The 18,497-nt window shown below is 42.7% G+C and overlaps 1 protein-coding gene across 4 annotated transcripts in view; it reads right to left on the reverse strand.

Annotated features, from left to right (window-relative positions):
* ASXL2 (ASXL transcriptional regulator 2) overlaps positions 1-12,474 on the reverse strand; it is a 136,565-nt gene extending 124,091 nt beyond the window's left edge. Inside the window, exons 1-2 of one of the 4 annotated variants that reach the window (XM_027621936.2) lie at positions 12,162-12,474; positions 11,572-11,800 (exon numbers count right to left, since the gene is read on the reverse strand). Coding sequence is in view for 1 of the 4 variants with exons in the window: in XM_027621934.2 (XP_027477735.1) it covers positions 12,162-12,218 (57 nt within the window). In the remaining 3 variants the exon portion in view is untranslated. Of the gene's footprint in view, positions 1-11,571 lie in introns of all 4 variants that reach the window. The other 3 variants (XM_027621934.2, XM_027621935.2, XM_027621937.2) reach the window with 3 other exon arrangements.
* Between the last annotated feature and the right edge of the window lie 6,023 nt (positions 12,475-18,497).

Consider the following 18,497-nt stretch of genomic DNA (forward strand, 5'->3'; position numbering starts at 1 on the left):
AGTCGGTTAAGGATCCAACTCTTGATTTGGGCTCAGGTCATGATCTCAGGGTCCTGGGATCAAGCCCCGCATCAGGCTCCCCACTCAGTGGGGAGTCTGCTTGAGATTTTCTCTCTCACTCTCCCTCTGCCCCTTCCCCCTCTCCATCTCTATCTCCAAAATAAGTAAATAAATCTTTAAAAAAAAAATTTGTCTGAACCACTCAAATGATACAAGAAACTAATCTCTATAAATCAACAGGAACACATTAAAATTTTTTCGTTACTATTTAGAAATAAGTCACTAACACCATTAAGCACTTTATCTGAAACTGAGTATAGCTAAACCAGCTACTAAATAATTCAGACATCAGTGGGTTAAAGATTAAAGATGATTTGAGACATCCCAAGCTGTGAATTCCAATGACAGTTCATTCTAAAAGGAAGTATCAGGTTTTAAATGTCAGTAGCCAAAGAATTTTCAAATGAAAAGTCTTCACATTATTTTTACCAAAAGATGGATCAAATTACTCAAAAGATACTATAAGATTTTATAAGTGTTACCTGATGCCTAGTACTAAGTACATGTGCATTTACTATTAACCAATTTTAGCTTTGTAAATAAGCAAGGTCAGAAGTAAGAATTGTCACAAAAATTTCCCAATGTCAAGGGATGCCTGGGAGCTGAGTAGGTTAAGAGCCAGACTCTTGATTTTGGCTCAGGAGGTAATGTCAGGGTGATCTGAGGGTCATGGGACCAAGCCTCACATGGGGCTCCAGTTGCTTAAGATTCTCTCACCCTCTCCTTCCCCCCCCCACACATGCATGTGCTCTCTAAAATAAATTTTAAAAAAAGTAAATTCCCCACGTCCAACCATAACTCAAAAGGGTCTTTGGATACCCTGGTGTGTCTTGGAATAATTTTCTTTCTCAAAACAAGAGTTACTTGACCAGTTTTCCTAGCAAACTCAACTGATTATAGTTGACTAACTTTATTCAAATTGTGCTCTCCTGAAAGTGAGAACAAGGTCTTTTTTATCTCCAATAAAAAACGGTGGGGAAAAAAAAATACTTAGCAGTCATGCAAAAAAGTGAGTTAAGCTCTGCAGACAGAAACATGTAAAAGTCTCCCTTTAGGGGCATCTGGATGGCTTAGCTGGTAGAGCATGTGACTCTTATTCCCAGGGTCTTCTGCCTACTTTAAAAAAAAGGGGGAGGGCGCCTGGGTGGCTCAGATGGTTAAGCGTCTGCCTTTGGCTCAGGTCATGATCCCAGGGTCCTGGGATCGAGCCCCACATCGGGGTCCCTGCTCAGCGGCGGGCCTGCTTCTCCCCCTCTCTGCTTCTCCCCCTGATCATATTCTCTCTCCCTATCTCTGTGTCTCGAATGAATAAAAAAACCTTAAAAAAAAACTCTCTTCCACCAGCACAGTCTTACTAAGATATTAACTGAATTCCTCTTATTTGTTCACAATAAAACATGTATTTTATTTAAGGAAGATATGCCTTTGAAGCTAATTTTTTTAATTTACACTCAATTTAGGGTGCCTGGGTAGCTCAGTCAGTTGAACTCCTAACTCTTGATTTCGGCTCGGGTCATGGTCTCAGGATCCTGGGACATTCTCTCTCTCCCTTGCCCTCTGCCCCTCCCCCTGGCTCAGGGGCTCTCTTGTGCGCTCTCTTACTCTCTGATAAATAAATCTTAAAAAAAAATTTATACTCAATTCATAATCTTTAAGTGGGGAAAACGACTCAAAACCTAGAAAAGCATAAAAGGTAAAGACTGATAAATCTGTCTACATTACAATTAAAAATGTATAGACAGGAAAAAAAAAAGCCTAAATCAGTCAAATCAAAAAACAAAAATAGAAACGAGATCTGCAACACTGACAAAAAACTATTTCCTTCAGAAAGAAAAACAAAAGGCAAAAGATATGAACAGACAAGTTTACTGAAAAACATCCAGATAGTCAATAAGTATAGGAAGTTACTTTATAATTGCACTGTCCAATAATGGTAGCCATTAAACAAATGAGGTTATTTAAACTTAAATTAAAATTAAAGAAAACTGAAAATTCAGCCTGGGTGACTCAGTCAGTTAAGTGTCTGCCTTCAGCTCTAGTCACGATCCCAGGGTCCTAGGATGGAGCCCCACATCATCACATCATCAGGCTCCCTGCTCAGCAAGGAGTCTGCTTCTCCCTCTCCCTCTCTCCCTCCCCCTACTCCAGTTCGCGCTCTCTTATGAGCTCTCTCTCAAATAAATAAATAAAATCTTCATTTAAAAAAAAGAATCCGAGGGCACCTGGGTGGCTCAGTCGTAAGCGTCTGCCTTCGGCTCAGGTCATGATCCCAGGGTCCTGGGATCGAGCCCTGCACGGGGCTCCTGCTCAGGGAAAGCGGGCTTCTCCCTCTCCCACTCCCCCTGCTTGTGTTCCCTCTCTCGCTGTCACTCTTTCTCTGTCAAATAAATAAGTAAAATCTTAAAATAAATAAATAGATAGATAAATAAAAATTAAAAAAGAATCGGGAACACGTGCGTGACTCTGTCAGTTAACCCTCTGTCGTCAGCTCAGGTCATGATTCCAGGGTGCTGGGATGGAGTCCCGCATCAGACTCTGCTTACTGGGGAGCCTACTTCTCCCTCTCCCTATGACTGTCCCTTTGCCTACTTTGTGTGCGTGTTCTTTCTAATAAATAAAATTTTTTTAAAAAATTCAAAATTCAGGGGCGCCTGGGTGGCTCAGTTGGTTAAGCGACTGCCTTCGGCTCAGGTCATGATCCTGGAGTCCCGGGATCGAGTCCCGTATCGGGCTCCCTGCTCAGCAGGGAGTCTGCTTCTCCCTCTGACCCTCCCCCCTCTCATGCTCTCTCTCTATCTCATTCTCTCTCTCAAATAAATAAATAAAATCTTTAAAAAAAAAAAATTCAAAATTCAGGGGCGCCTGGGTGGCTCAGTCGTTAAGCGTCTGCCTTCGGCTCAGGTCATGATCCCAGGGTCCTGGGATCGAGCCCCGCATCGGGCTCCCTGCTCAGCGGGAGGCCTGCTTCTCCCTCTCCCACTCCCCCTGCTTGTGTTCCCTCTCTCGCTGTATCTCTCTCTGTATCTCTGTCAAATAAATAAAATCTTTAAAAAAAAAAAAATTCAAAATTCAGTTCCTTACACGAACCACGTTGCAAGTGCTCAATGGCAACATATGACTACCAGTTACTGTGTTGCACAGTACAGATATAGAACATTTCCACTAAGTTCTACTGAACAAAAGAAATGTGTATCAATCACATCAGTCAGAATGGCTAAAATTAAGTCAGGAAATGACAGATGTTGGCGAGGACGCAGAGAAAAGGGAACCCTCTTACACTGTTGGTGGGAATGCAAGCTGGTGCAGCCACTCTGGAAAAAGTATGGAGGTTCCTCGATAAGTTGAAAATTGAACTACCCTACAACCCAGCAATTGCACTACTGGGTATTTACCCCAAAGATACATATGTAGGGATCCAAAGGGGCACATGCACCTCAATGTTTATAGCAGCAATGTCCACAATAGCCAAACTATGGAAAGAGCCTAGATGTCCATCAACAGATGAATGGATAAAGAAGAACACGTGGATGGAACTAGAGGGTATTATGCTAAGCGAAATAAGTCAATCAGAGAAAGACAATTATCATATGATCTCACTGATATGAAGAATTTGAGAAACAAGACACAGGATCTTAGGGGAAGGGAGGGGAAAAATGAAACAAAACCAGAGAGGAAGACAAACCTTAAGAGACTCAATCTCAGGAAACAAACTGAGGGTTGCTGGAGTGGAGGGGGTTGGGAGGGATGAGGTGGTTGGGTGATGGACAGGTATGTGCTATGGTGAGCGCTGTGAACTGTGTAAGACCGATGAATCACAGACCTGTACCCCTGAAACAAATAATATGTTTTATGTTAATAAAAAAATTTTTTTAATTAAAAAAAAAGAAATGTATATCAAAGTGGCAAAGTGTAAAGATTGCTAAATTCCTTGGAAAAGAGAAAAGTAGGAAAAAAATAGTAACCTTCAAAATTTTGGAGGGGAATATAAATTGGCACAAACTCAAGTTTACAAACTCTGTAACTATCCCGCTCACACAAACGCATGTGCACACTCACACATACAATGTACATACATACATACATATTTGCCCACATGTAGATACTGAAGTATTTATTAAAGAAAAAAAACCTATAGGGGCTCAGTCGTTAAGCATCTGCCTTCGGCTCATGTCATAATCCCAGGGCCCTGGGATCATCCTGGGATCGAGCCCTGCATCGGGCTCCCTGCTCTCCAGGAAAACTGCTTCTCCCTCTCCCACTCCCCCTGGTTGTGTTCCCTCTCTCACTGTGTCTCTCTGTCAAATAAATAAATAAAATCTAAAAAAAAAAAAAAAAACTTAAAAAAAAAACCAACCTATAAATGGCCTAAACTTCAAAAAATCAAGGACTGATTTTTTTTAAATGAGGGTACATCTAAAAACAGTGGAATATTAAGAAAAACTTAAAGAGAATGAGGCAGATACATAAATCATGACATTAAAAAGCATCCATGATAATGTGCCTGGGTGGCTCAGTAAGTTAAGCAAGTACCTGCCTTCAGCTCAGGTCATGATCCCAGGGTCCTGCGATCAAGCCCCATGTCAGGGTCTCTGTTCAGCAGGACGTGCTTCTCCCTCGCTCTCTGCTTGCCACTCCCCCTGCTTGTGCTCTCTCTCTCTCACAAATAAATAAAATCTTTAAAAAAAAAAAAGGCATCCATGATATTCCTAACTAAAAACAGTTGCAGAACTGTATATAAAATATAAATAAGTATACATGTTTATGTATATCTCCACATATAGGGTTAAAAGTCCAGAAAACTATATTTGAACTATAAACCATACTTAATTTCAGTATGGTAACTCTATTTTCAATATTTCAGTATGCAGACTTTCACTTAATCCCATTTTCATTACAGTGACTCATCAAAGATTAACTCTACACTGTTCTGTTCCATCTTTTTTTAAGAATGAGCCTATAGGGGCACCTGGGTGGCTCAGTCGTTAAGCATCTGCCTTTGGCTCAAATCATTATCTCAGTGGGATCTAGCCCCACATTGGACTCCTTGCTCAGCGGGAAGCTTACTTCTCCCTCTTCCACTCCCCCTACTTGTGTTCCCTCTCTCACTGTGTCTCTATCAAATAAATAAAATCATTAAAAAAAAAATGAGCCTATATAACTTCAATAGAAACTCAAATTTTTAATTCATATTTAAAGAGTTCTAAAATTTAGGATTTTTTTTAAATTTAGTATATCAGTAATCTTTTACAACAACATTAAAAACATGGTAAGTCAAACTGTACTAAAAATACTATAAAGGGGTACCTGGCTGGCTGTCAGTGGAGCATATGATTCTTGATCTCAGGGTTCTGAGTTCAAGACCCATGTTGGCTGTACAGATTACTTAAAAATAAAATCTTTAAAAATAAAAAATAAGACTACTACTACTAAATCGCACACTCCTATTAACTATGAGGATGGTCTCTGCAACATGGAAAGATAGACTACAGAACTAGAGGGGCATTCAGAGGTCTTTGGTAAAAAGGACAAAGAGAACAGGTTTTAACAAACCCTACTGATCAGTTCCCTGTAGTTTTATCTTCCACACAGTAGTCTCCTTCCAAACAGCTTTTGTAGTGAAAACATAATGCCCTTTCACCATAGCAAAATTGCATGGCCTTTTAAGAGAAGACAGAATCTGTAGAGGAGGAAATAGCAAGGAATTCTGCAAATGTGATGGCTATTTTCTCAGCTCCTGTCAGAATTCTAGGAGATGCAGTAGCAGCACCTTTCATAGAAATTTTTAATTTATGTGTTCAAAAAGATTTTGATTTTTCATTCGACTAGTTAGGTTTGTGGGCTTTTAAAGCAGGCACATAGGGGCGCCTGGGTGGCTCAGTCGTTAAGCGTCTGCCTTCGGCTCAGGTCATGATCCCAGGGTCCTGGGATCGAGCCCCGCATCGGGCTCCCTGCTCCGTGGGAAGCCTGCTTCTCCCTCTCCCACTCCCCCTGCTTGTGTTCCCTCTGTCACTGTGTCTCTTTCTGTCAAATAAATCTTAAAAAATAAATAAACAAAATAAAGCAGGCACATAAAAACAGGAGAGAAGGGTGAACTGAAAATAACACAAACTCTAAGACACGAAACAGGGGAACTTTAATACTATGGCAAGAAGGAAGATCAGTCAAGTAAAGTGTTACATCAAATCACCTAGCACAAATAGACTTGCAAATAGCAACTTCATGAATGTATCAAACATCTTACAATTTTATGCCAATTATACCTCCATAAAGCTGAAATAATAAATATAAATATGCAGTATTTTGTAATTATGGATCAGAGCAGTTTCTCAATTTTTAACCCATGGTCCCTACAATGCTTTCTCATCCTATTTTCCATATATTCTACAAATCAAGACTTTGCCCAGTTTTACCTTCTATAGTCTGTATTATAAAAACAATAGATTTACTATGTTTTCAAATATGCACGCTCTCTCCTGGAGATTCTAATACAACTACAAATACAATACAAATACAGACTAAAGAGGACTCTGGACTGATCAATATACATCCAAAGGGACATACCAGGCCTGGATTTTAAGTCTGTATTTGTATTTATAATTTATTTTCATTTTTATCTTTTTAAGGATTTTATTTATTTATTTGAGAGACAGAGCAAGCACAAGCCAGGGAGGAAGAGAAGCAGGCTCCCCGCAGAGCAGGGAGCTCAACAAGGGGCTCAACAAGGGGCTCAATCGGAGGACCCTGGGATCACGACCCCAGCCAAAGGCAGCTGTCCAACTGACCGAGCCAACCAGGTGCCACAGTAATTTTTTTTTTTAAGACTTTATTTGACACAGAGAGAGAGAGCAGGAGCGGGGGAGCGGCAGGCAGAGGGAGAGGGAGAAGCAGGCTCCCCACTGAGCAATGAGCCTGATGTGGAGCCCAGGACCGTGGGATCATAACCCAAGCCGAAGGCAGCCACTTAACAACTGAGCCACCCAGGCACCCCTGTATTTATAATTTTTAAGAAAAAAATTACTCACAATAAAGATTAAGGGTCCTGAAAATTTCTAAGACTTGTATTTTTTTCTAAAGCCTATTTTGTTTAGATTTTTTCCTAATCATCTTTCTATTCATTATATATTTTTATCATTATACTTTTTAGAGAGAGAGCACGCCCACGCAAGCCTGTGTGCACGCGTGGGGGGGGAGGGTGGAGACAGGGAAAGGGAGAGAATCTTTTTTTTTTTTTTTTAAGATTTTATTTATTCATTTGACACACAGAGAGATAGAGAACACTAGCAGGGGGAGCAGCAGAAGGGGAGGGAGAAACAGGCTCCCCGCGGAGCAGGGAGCCCGATGCGGGGCTCGATCCCAGTACTCTGGGATGACCTGAGCCGAAGGCAGACGCTTAACGGACTGAGCCACCCAGGCGTCCCTAGGGAGAGAGAGAATCTTAAGCAGGCTCCACGACTTAGTGGGAGCCTTTCGCAGGGCTTGATCTCACAGCCCTGAGATCACCTGAGTGAAATCAAGAGTCAGACTCTAACCAACTGAGCCACCCAGGCATCCCCATTATACTTTTAGTTACTTTCCATATTCTATACTTCCTACACAAAGTAATTAGCCTCTGATTATTCCTTTAACAGAAATTTTCTATCTTCCATCTTATTCCCCAAAGTTAAATGACTTTAGGTAAATGACAAAAATAAAAATCTATGTACATTCAAAATCATATTAACCAAGGGAAATCTATATAGATAGCATCCTCCTCCCCAAAAAAACCCACTTTTTTTTAAACTTTTTTTTTTTTTTTTTTTTTTTAAGATTTTACTTATTTATTTGACAGAGAGAGACAGAGCCAGAGAGGGAACACAAGCAGGGGGAGTGGGAGAGGGAGAAGCAGGCTTCCGGCTAAGCAGGGAGCCCGATGCAGGGCTCATCGCAGGACCCTGAGATCATGAACTGAGCCGAAGGCAGACGCTTAAGGACCGAGCCACCCAGGCGCCCCCCCACCTTTTTTTCAGTCTACAAACCACATGCTAAAGATCTACAAGACAGACTGCTGTGCTCCTCACCTCTAACATCCATACTTCACTTCTCATACCTGACCACCTTATTCCCAAGATATCCAAAGGCACCTCTACTGTACAATCTCTAAGGTCTGCTTCTCTGTCCATTCTACTTAAAATTACAACAAACTTGTCCTTTTAGGACAATGCTTCCCTAGTTGTGGTGCGTAACAAGGAAAACGTCAAAAGAGAAAACAGGATCAACAAAATTGTACTATTTCAAAAGCTCTGCTTTATAAAAACAGCTAAATTCCTCAGGGATGTCATTATATATTTAGATGATACAGGTTCTTTGTTTTGTTTAAAAAAGAGCATAACTTTGTGCATAGTTCTAAAATCAGCGTAATAGTTCTTAAGATCTCTGGCACACTATATACTACAGATCTAATTCCAAATCATTTCATCACCATCACTGCCACCCTTAAAATTTAAAACATGTACAACTGTTAACTAAGTATTTGAGTAATGCTTTTTATAACTAGGGTATCTGTATAGGGCAAATATAAGATCAGTAGGGAGACGGTCCAGTGTAGTGAATGAGCATTCAAGTTCTGTGGAATCTCAACTCCATTATCCATCTCTCTGGTGTCCCTAGTTATTGGAACCAGTCTATATACTCCGTATTTAATCAGCCTTTTGGAATAATTTTACTATCTTACAGTAATTATGAATCGTATCTTGATTTTTCAGATTGTTCATAATAACCTTACATCAATCCATCGCTCTCACACATCCACACACATACCCTCCGTATCATACATGTATGTATACATATATAATTAATTTTATTTATCTGTTGCTATACTATTGGTCAGAAATACAACCCCATTTTGGGGCGCCTGGGTGGCTCAGTCATTAAGCGTCTGCCTTCGCCTGAGGTCATATCTCAGGGTCCTGGGATCAAGCCCCAAATCTGGGCTCTCTGCTCAGCAGGAAGCCTGCTTCTCCCTCTCCCACTCCCCCTGCTTGTGTTCCTGCTCTCGCTCTCTGTCAAATAAATAAATAAAATCTTAAAAAAAGAAAAAAGAAATACAACCCCATTTTAATAGTGCTCCCTAAAACAGGACAGCTCTACAATGCAGGTACACACAATGAAACAAGAAGCAGATATTGCTGTTTTTTGTAAATAATTTTATTCTTTCCTTGCTGAAACTCTGTTCCTAGAACATTTGACCTTAATGCCTATGAAATAAGTTTCTTAAGACATACTTCTCCTAGACCTCTTGATCTTATAAATATATGCTACATTTCTTAATTTAGGTCAAAGTTACTTCCATTTGTCAAATCACTAATTTTCTGACCTCATTATTCTGAAATATTAAAAATTTACTTTTATCTATTCCAATTTTACTTCTAATGATAGTCCTTCCTGGGCGCCTGGGTGGCTCAGTTGGTTAAGCAACTGCCTTCGGCTCAGGTCAGGATCCTGGAGTCCCAGGATCGAGTCCCGCATGGGGCTGGATCCTGGAGTCCCAGTATCGAGTCCCGCATGGGGCTCCCTGCTCAGCAGGGAGTCTGCTTCGCCCTCTGACCCTCCCCCCTCTCATGTGCTCTCTCTCTCTCAAATAAATAAAATCTTTTTTTTAAAGATTTTATTTATTTCTTTGACAGAGAGAGACACAGCGAGAGGGGGAACACAAGCAGGGAGAGTGGGATTGGGAGAAGCAGGCTTCCCGCGGAGCAGGGAGCCCAAAGCGGGGCTCGATCCCAGGACCCTGGGATCATGACCTGAGCCGAAGGCAGACGCTTAATGACTGAGCCACCCAGGTGCCCCTCAAATAAATAAAATCTTTAAAAAATAAATAAATAAATAAATAAACAGTCCTTCCTACAAATGGAAATCGTTTGAATACAGAGATTTAGTTTAATTCCTCACTTTATAGATGATAAACCAAGCCAAAGTGAGTAGAATGTTTTTTTTACATTTTGGCTACTAGGGGAAAAAAGTTTTAATATCACCACTCTCCTTCTAAAATTCATTTTTACTAAGATTGAGGCCTTACATTTGCCAGAACCAAATATAATACCAAGCCAGTAATATACTGATCCCTTTAAGAACTCACACAGTACTCTACTTAATAAACTAGCCTTTCCATCTTTTAGATACTATTTTTCACATAGCTAGCTAGGCATGAAATGCTTATTATGAATGAACAAGTATGTTAATTAAAGGAAAATCTAGGGGTGCCTGGGTGGCTCAGTTGGTTAAACATCTGCCTTCAGCCTGGGATTGAGCCACAAGTCAGACTCCCTGCTCAGCAGGGGGCCTGCTTCTCCCTCCCCCTTTGCCACTCCCCCTGCCTGTGCTCTCCAGCTCTGTCAAATAAACAAAATCTTTTAAAAAAAAAAAAGGAAAATCTAAACAGCAGATGCAAATTTTTCCTACTTGTCACAATTTCCTAATGATTAGACTAGTTTATCCAAAGAGATAATTCAAAAGTACTCTTAAGATTCTAGAGACTTAATGAACATAATTAGGGTTGTGGTCTGCTTACCTATAATTAAAATTTGCCACCTTTTTAATAAAAAGAAAAAGTCTTGAGGTATTAATCAAGTAGAAGAAAGTGTAACAGCTTTCTGTGAAGCAGCAATTTCCTCCCCACCAAAAAAATTATTTCTAGAGTTTATCTTTCAGAAGGAAACTATCAGCACAGTCACAATTATGAAGAGAGACTGTTAAAACACTCAATAAATAAAATGTGCTTTTATTTATTCACTAACTTTTTCACATTTCCAACTAAAACAGAAATACAAGCTTAAGACTCATCAATCCCCTATCACATCAAATTTACAAAACAAATGGACAAGGTTTACAAAAATGCATAAGATTGAATAAACAGCAGGATCCAAATGTGGGGAAATAAATTAAAAAGACTGGATGATAACAAAACATTCAACAGATATAGCTGAGGGGTGAAATACGTGATTTCTCATTTTCTTCTTTATACGCTCCTATAATCTTCCAAATTCTCCCACAGTTTACATTTATTACTTTCATAATCAGAAAAAAACCTCATTTAAAAAATAAACCGTATATCATATAAAAAAGGTTCATTTAGAAGGGGTCTCCATATTATACAAGTATTACTGACATGGTTCACGATTAAAGATAATGTCTCCACACTTTCTCACTTTCCAGCACCAAGATGCCGTTTTATGTCCTATTACTTTTTTTGCTGCGTCTCCTAATGTTTCATTTCTACATACATACACGCTTTTCATTTTTTCATACAACACAATAAGTCTCACTGATTACTTAAATCCTACCTCTAAGCCTCGTTATTGAAAAAGGAAAAAAAAAAAAGATAGTTTTACCTACTAATTACAACTTCGTGTACCCACCATCACTTTAGCTACGGAAAAGTCAAGGCCGGGTAAACTACACGTCCCACCATGCATTGCTGCCTTGTTCAGAGTAGGTCTCTACGGAAACAGAAAAAAAAAATTCTACAAGTCCCACCTGTTACTTCGTTTCTAAACACCTCTTGCACTTTCAGCTTTCAACAGCAAACAAAAACATGAGCCTCGTGACCTCACGTTGGATCTGGGAGCCCAGACGAGCGGGGGACCCGGGGTCAGGCGGCATGTCCGCTATAGCGGGTAAATTCTACCAAGATCCAGCGCTCCTCTCTTCTTTCCGGGGCTGGGTGCACGCACAAGCCTTCTCCTATCTGCATCCAATGGGGGCTCTTCAGCCGCACAAGGGAGAAGAACCGGTTACTGTGCAAGCACAACAGACTTCCCCATGCCGGGGCGGGAGCTACCACAGAGTGGAGGTGAGAGCGACGTGACCCCGAAAGGCAGCTTCAAAACACCAAGGGGACTCGTCGCAGACGCAGGGAGAAGCCACAGCCCCGCGGCGACCCTCTTCCGCTGGGCGCCTCCATTTCCACAGGGATCACAACCCCGACACTAACCGCCGCCCTCTCCGCGCGGTTTTGTGCCCCCTTCAGCCGGGTCGCTGAGCCAATGACCTCCCTTCCCCTGCGACCGGCAGGCGGCGAGGGAACAAAATTCTCCCGGGCTTCCCCTTCGCTCCCTCCCCCTTACCGTCTTGGCGGCCTCCGCCCAGGTCCTGCCCTTCTTCCTACGGCCCTTTTCCCTCATGTCGGGTCTTGAACTGACTGGGAGGCTCCCGTGTCCGGGCTCCGGCCGCCCTCCCTGCCTGCTCTGCCCTGCGATGCTTTTCCCGCGGTGCCGGGAAAGGTGGGAGAAAGGGGAAGTCAGGCCGGTGGAGCACCCAAGCAGAGGAAGCGACGGGGGTGGTGCGCGGGGGGGGGGCGGGGGTCTATGGGGCGGCCGGTCCTCCTGCTGCCGTTGCCACTGCTACCGCCGCTGCCATATTGGGTCCTTACTGTACAGGCAGCCGCTAAGGTCACGTGACCGCTCCCGCGCGACCGTCACTACTGTACGCAACCGGCCGCGCGAGCGTGCGCGCGCGCGCCCCCGCCTCCAGCGAGGGCCTGCAGGGCGAACGAGCCGGCGGTCAGCTGCGTCTCCTCCCTCCCCCGCCCTTCCGCTCTCCGCCTGTCCTTTGGAGCATGCGCGGGAGGGAGGTCCGACGCTGAAGTGCGTCGGCCGTCCTGTGCTCACGCCTACAGCGAAAATCAGCTTGCGGAAGCGGAACTTAATCCATCCCGGAAGGTTTATTGAGTGGATTCTGACCGCGTGCTGGGCGCAGCGGTGGTCTTAGAGCCTTGGAAGAGCCAGACTTTTCCCTCAAGGGGCGACTCTCCCGGCTGTCACTTTCTTTTTTTTAAAAGATGTTTTATTTATTTTTTAACAGAGTGAGGGAACACGAGCAGGAAGAGTGGGAGAGGGAGAAGCAGGCTTCCCGCCGAGCAGGAAGCCCGATGTGGGACTCGATCCCAGAACGCTGGGATCATGACCCGAGCGGAAGGCAGACGCTTAACGACTGAGCCACCCAGGCACCCGAACTGTCACTCTCAACAAGCCTCGTACTTGGGTTTTTTCGTTTGTCCATGTTCATTTTTACAAAGGTTGTCTTTTTGACGATTTGCAACAGTTCTCGTCTGCTTATTAACCCATTTCGATAGATGATAGATGAGTTTGAGTGACTTGCCAAGCTCACCTGTCTAGGATGTGGAGAAACCAAGAATCAAATCGCCAGCTCAGAGCCCTTTTTCCATCTCCCACAATGCCTCTCAAACTTAGATGATCCCCCCCCCCTTTTTAAAGGCCACCAGTACTACATTCAGGCTTTTTCAAGTGAAGTCTCATCAAGGACCATGGTGTCTTTTATCTGGGTGACTTCAGTCACTGCACAGTGCCTGTAAATATCAGGCACCCAGTAAATATTTGCTGAACGATTCAGCTATGTGTGTGGTCAGAAATCATTATTTGTAGTGTCTATAAAAGCCTCCTGAAGAATCCAGAATGTGGCATATTCCATCGTGTTATCCATGTTTTTATACTTCGCGAAGTAAAAAGAATATGTGTACTAACACTTCCTGTTCTCCAAAATATATCTGCTTCCAGAAGTTGCTTCTGGTCTAGTTTAGTAAACCTAGCCCTCTACTGTATTCTAAAATAGGACTGAGAGGCAATAGTTAGCTTGGAGGCCATGGTTTGGTGTCAGAAGTTCATGGACCCCCTCAAATTATGAACGATTTTTGGGTGTAATTGTGCATTTTTGAAAACAGGATTCAGGGGACTCCTGGCTGGCTCAGTTGGTAGAGTGTGTGACTCGATCTTGGGTCTGACTTCCAGCCCCACACTGGGCATGGAGCCTACTTAAAATTAATTAATTAATTACTTAGTTAAAAAAGAAGGATTCATAACTTTAATTCAATGTTTCAAAACGGGCTGTTACACACACACACACAAAAAGTCTTAATAGGGAGTTTGAGAGGCCATCTAGATCCTTATGTTATTCCTTCAGTCATTGAAGGAAATGACTGAAGGAAATGATGCATGTCATATATTTGACATGTCATATATATGACATGCATATATTTTCACAAATCCTTTTAGGAACTCATAGCACTATCCATAGCACTCAAGATATGTACCATCTCCCGCCAAACCCACCCTCTAAGAGCACCTGGCTGACTCAATCAGTCGAGCGGTAGAACGTGCAACTCTTGAGGTCCTGAGTTTGAGCCCCAACTCAGATGTAGAGATTACTTAAAAATAAAGTCTTTGGGGATGCCTGGGTCGCTCAGTCGGTTAAGTGTCTGCCTTTGGCTCAGGTAATGATCTCAGGGTCCTGGGAATGAGTCCCACATCAGGCTTCTTGCTCAGTGGGGAGCTTGCTTCTCCCTCTGCCTGCCACTCCCCCTGCTTGTGTTCTTTCTCTCTGACAAATAAATAAAATCTTTAAAAATAAATAGAGTCTTGGGGGTTGGGGCGCCTGGGTGGCTCAGTCAAGTTGAGCATGTGCCTTTGGCTCAGGTCATGATCCCAGACACCTGGGATTGAGCCCAGTGTTGGGCTCCCTCCTCAGCAGGAGTCTTTCTCTCTCTGCCCCCCACTCCACTTGTGCTCTCTCTCTCTAATAAAAAAATAAAATCTTTAAAAAATATATCTTTATGGGATGCCTGGGTGGCTCAGTCAGTTGGGCATCTGCCTTCAGCTCAGGTCATAATCCCAGGTTCCTAGGACCGAGTCCTGCATTGGGCTCCTTGCTCAATGGAGAGCCTGCTTCTCCCTCTGCCCCTCCCTCTGCTTATGCTGCTCTCTCTGACAAATAAATAAGTAAAATCTTTTTAAAAATAATAATAAAATAAAAAATCTTTAGGGCACCTGGGTTGTCAGTCAGTTAAGCGTCGGATTCTTGATATCAGCTCAGGTCTTGATCTCAGGGTTGTGAGTTCAAGCCCTGCACTGGGTTCCACACTGGGTGTGGAGCCTACTTTAAAAAAAAATTTTTTTTTTCTTTTTTAAGAAATAGAACAGTTGGCTTGACTTTCTCTCCCTCTCACTCTCCCTCTGTGCTCTTTCTGTCTTTCTCAAATAAATAAATAAAGTGTATAAAAAAAAGTTAACCAGTGTTGGGGCACCTGACTGGCTCAGTCAGTAGAGAATTTGATTTTTGATCTCAGGGTTTTAAGTTTGAATTGAACATTGGAGGTAGAGATTACTTAAAAAATAAGGTCTTGGACACCAGGCACCTGGGTGGCTCAGTTGGTTAAGCGACTGCCTTCGGCTCGAGTCATGATCCTGGAGTCCCGGGATCGAGTCCCACATTGGGCTCCCTGCATCGGGCTCCCTGCTCGGCAGGGAGTCTGCTTCTCCCTCTGACCCTCCCCCCTCTCATGTGCTCTCTCTCTCTCTCATTCTTTCTCTCAAATAAATAAATAAAATCTTGGGGCGCCTGGGTGGCTCAGTTGGTTAAGCGACTGCCTTCGGCTCAGGTCATGATCCTGGAGACCCCGCATCGAGTCCCTTATCAGGCTCCCTGCTCGGCAGGGAATCTGCTTCTCCCTCTCACCCTCTTCCCTCTCGTGCTATCTCTCATTCTCTCTCTCTCAAATAAATAAAAATCTTTAAAATAAAATAAATAAATAAATAAATAAAATCTTAAAAAAAAAGATCTTGGACACCTGGGTAGCTCAGTCAGTTAAGCATTGGACTTCTGGTTTCAGCTCAGATTGTGATCTCAGTGCCATGAGACTGAGCCGCACAACAGGCTTCTGCGCGCAACAGGGAGTCTGGTTGAGAATCTCTCTCTCTGCCCCTCCCCCCACGGGCACTTGCTCTCGCTCACTCTCAAAATAAATAATTATTTTTTTAGATATTTATTTATTAGGGGGTGCCTGGGTGGCTCAGTCATTAAGCATCTGCCTTCGGCTCAGGTCATGATCCCAGGGTCCTGGGATTGAGCCCCGCATCATGCCTCCTGCTCGGCGGGAAGCCTGCTTCTCCTTCTCCCACTCTCCCTGCTTGTTTTCCCTCTCTCGCTATGTCTCTATCTGTCAAATAAATAAATAAAATCTTTAAAAAAATAAAAAGATATTTATTTATTTATTAGAGAGAGAGAGTGTGCACGCACGAGCTGGGGGGAGGGGCAGATGGAGCAGGAGAAGCAGACTCCCCGCTGAGCAGGGAGCCTGACACAGGGCTTGATCCCAGGACCCCAGGGTCATGACCTGAGCCAAAGGCAGACACTTAACCAACTGAGCCACCCAGGTGCCTCTCAAAATAAATCTTTAAAATATATACGTATTGGGGGCGCCTGGGTGGCTCAGTTGGTTAAGCGACTGCCTTCGGCTCAGGTCATGATCCTGGAGTCCCGGGATCGAGTCCCGCATCGGACTTCCTGCTCAGCGGGGAGTCTGCTTCTCCCTCTGACCATCTTCCCTCTGGTGCTTTCTATCTCTCATTCTCTCTCTCTCTCAAATAAATAAATAAAATCTTAAAAAAATAAAATAAAATAAAATATATATGTATTGGGCGCGTAGGTGGCTCAGTTGGTTAAGCGACTGCCTTCGGCTCAGGTCATGATCCTGGAGTCCCGCGATCGAGTCCCACATCGGGCTCCCTGCTCGATGGGGAGTCTGCTTCTCCCTCTGACCCTCTTCCCTCTCGTGCTCTCTATCTCTCATTCTCTCTCTCTCAAATAAATAAATAAAATCTTAAATAAATAAATAAATAAATAAACAGAAAATGTAGACAGTAGATACAGATAATAGATTCATAGATAGATACATAGATACAATAGATACCTCTCCTTGTTGATCAGGCCAGGGTCCAAATGGGCAGTATCTGCTGACAGCACCTATGTTGGAACATAGCTTCTATCATGATGGCCACGGGCCACATGCCAGACCCATCAGAGGTAGAGATGATCTTTTCAACATCTTTTATGAGACAGGCATTGGCAGAAATATTGCTAGAGCAATTTTGTAAAGAATCAACTCTCTTTCATGAAGCTGTTACTGGAAATCTTATCATGGTTAAGAGAGATGACACTAGTTCTTGTACATCTGTAGGAAATCATCATTGGCCAAGAAATTAGAGTGTTTGGCTTTCCACAGGATTGGATGAGGGAGGAGTCATTCTGGTTTCACCTCCTTGCTCAGATAAGCAAGAACTCAAGACTAGCTATTCTTGAGGCCAGTTCCTCAGGTTTTCACAATTACAGCTATGGATCCCTACTATCCCAACCTCTCTACCCACATGGCCTGGATTTCTGATTGTCCCTTCAAAGTAGACAATGATGTTATTATATACTGAACAGAATCTTGGACATTGAACCCCTAGTTCACATAATCTTTAACTTCCTCATTGGGTAACAGCTCCATTGCAGAGCCAAGTCTGTCTGATACCAGGATCATTTCCTATCCAGTTTTCCTAGTACCTTTTATTAAAGAAACTATCCTTTTCCCAGCATATATTTTTGGCTCCTTTGTCATAAATTAATTGACAATATATGTGTGGGTGTTTTTCCGGGCTCTCTATTAGGTTCCATTGACCTATGTGTCTTATATATCAATACCATACTGTTTTGATTACTGTAGCTTTGTAATATAGCTCGAAGTCAGGAAGTGTGATGCCTCCAGCTTCGTTCTTCTGTCTCAAGATTGCTTTGTCTATTTAGGGACTTTTGTGATTTCATACAAATTTTAGAATTGTTTTTCATATTTCTGTGAAAAATGCCATTGGAATTTTGATAGAGATTGTATTCAATCTAGATAGCTTTGGGTAGTAGGGACATTTTAACAAATAACAATCTTTCCAACCCATGAGCACAGAATACCTTCTCATTTATTTGTGTCTTCTTCTATCTTTTTCATCAATGTCTTATAGTTTTCAGTGTTCAGATCTTTCACCTCATTGGTTAGATTTATTCCTAAGTATTTTATTCTTTTTGATGCTATTATAAATGATGTTGTTTTCTTAATTTCCCTTTCAGATTGATCATTGTTACTGTGTAGAAACACAAATGGTTTTTATATATTGGTTTTGTTTTGTTTTTTATTTTTTAATAAATTATTTATTTGGGAGAACGAGAATGAGAGAGAGAGAGCACGAGAGGGAAAAGGGTCAGAGGGAGAAGCAGACTCCCCGCCGAGCAGGGAACCCAATGCGGGACTCGATCCAGGGACTCCAGGATCATGACCTGAGCTGAAGGCAGTCACTTAACCAACTGAGCCACCCAGGCACCCTTGTTTTGTTTTTTAAAAGATTCATTTATTGGGCGCCTGGGTGGCTCAGTTGGTTAAGTGACTGCCTTCAGCTCAGGTCATGATCCTGGAGTCCCTGGATCGAGTCCCGCATTGGGTTCCCTGCTCGGCGGGGAGTCTGCTTCTCCCTCTGACCCTTTTCCCTCTCGTGCTCTCTATCTCTCATTCTCAATCTCTCAAATAAATAAATAAAATCTTTTTAAAAAAATAAAAGATTCATTTATTTATCGGAGAGAGA

This window comes from Zalophus californianus, chromosome 8 (genome assembly GCF_009762305.2).
Source record: "Zalophus californianus isolate mZalCal1 chromosome 8, mZalCal1.pri.v2, whole genome shotgun sequence".
NCBI lineage: Eukaryota > Metazoa > Chordata > Mammalia > Carnivora > Otariidae > Zalophus > Zalophus californianus.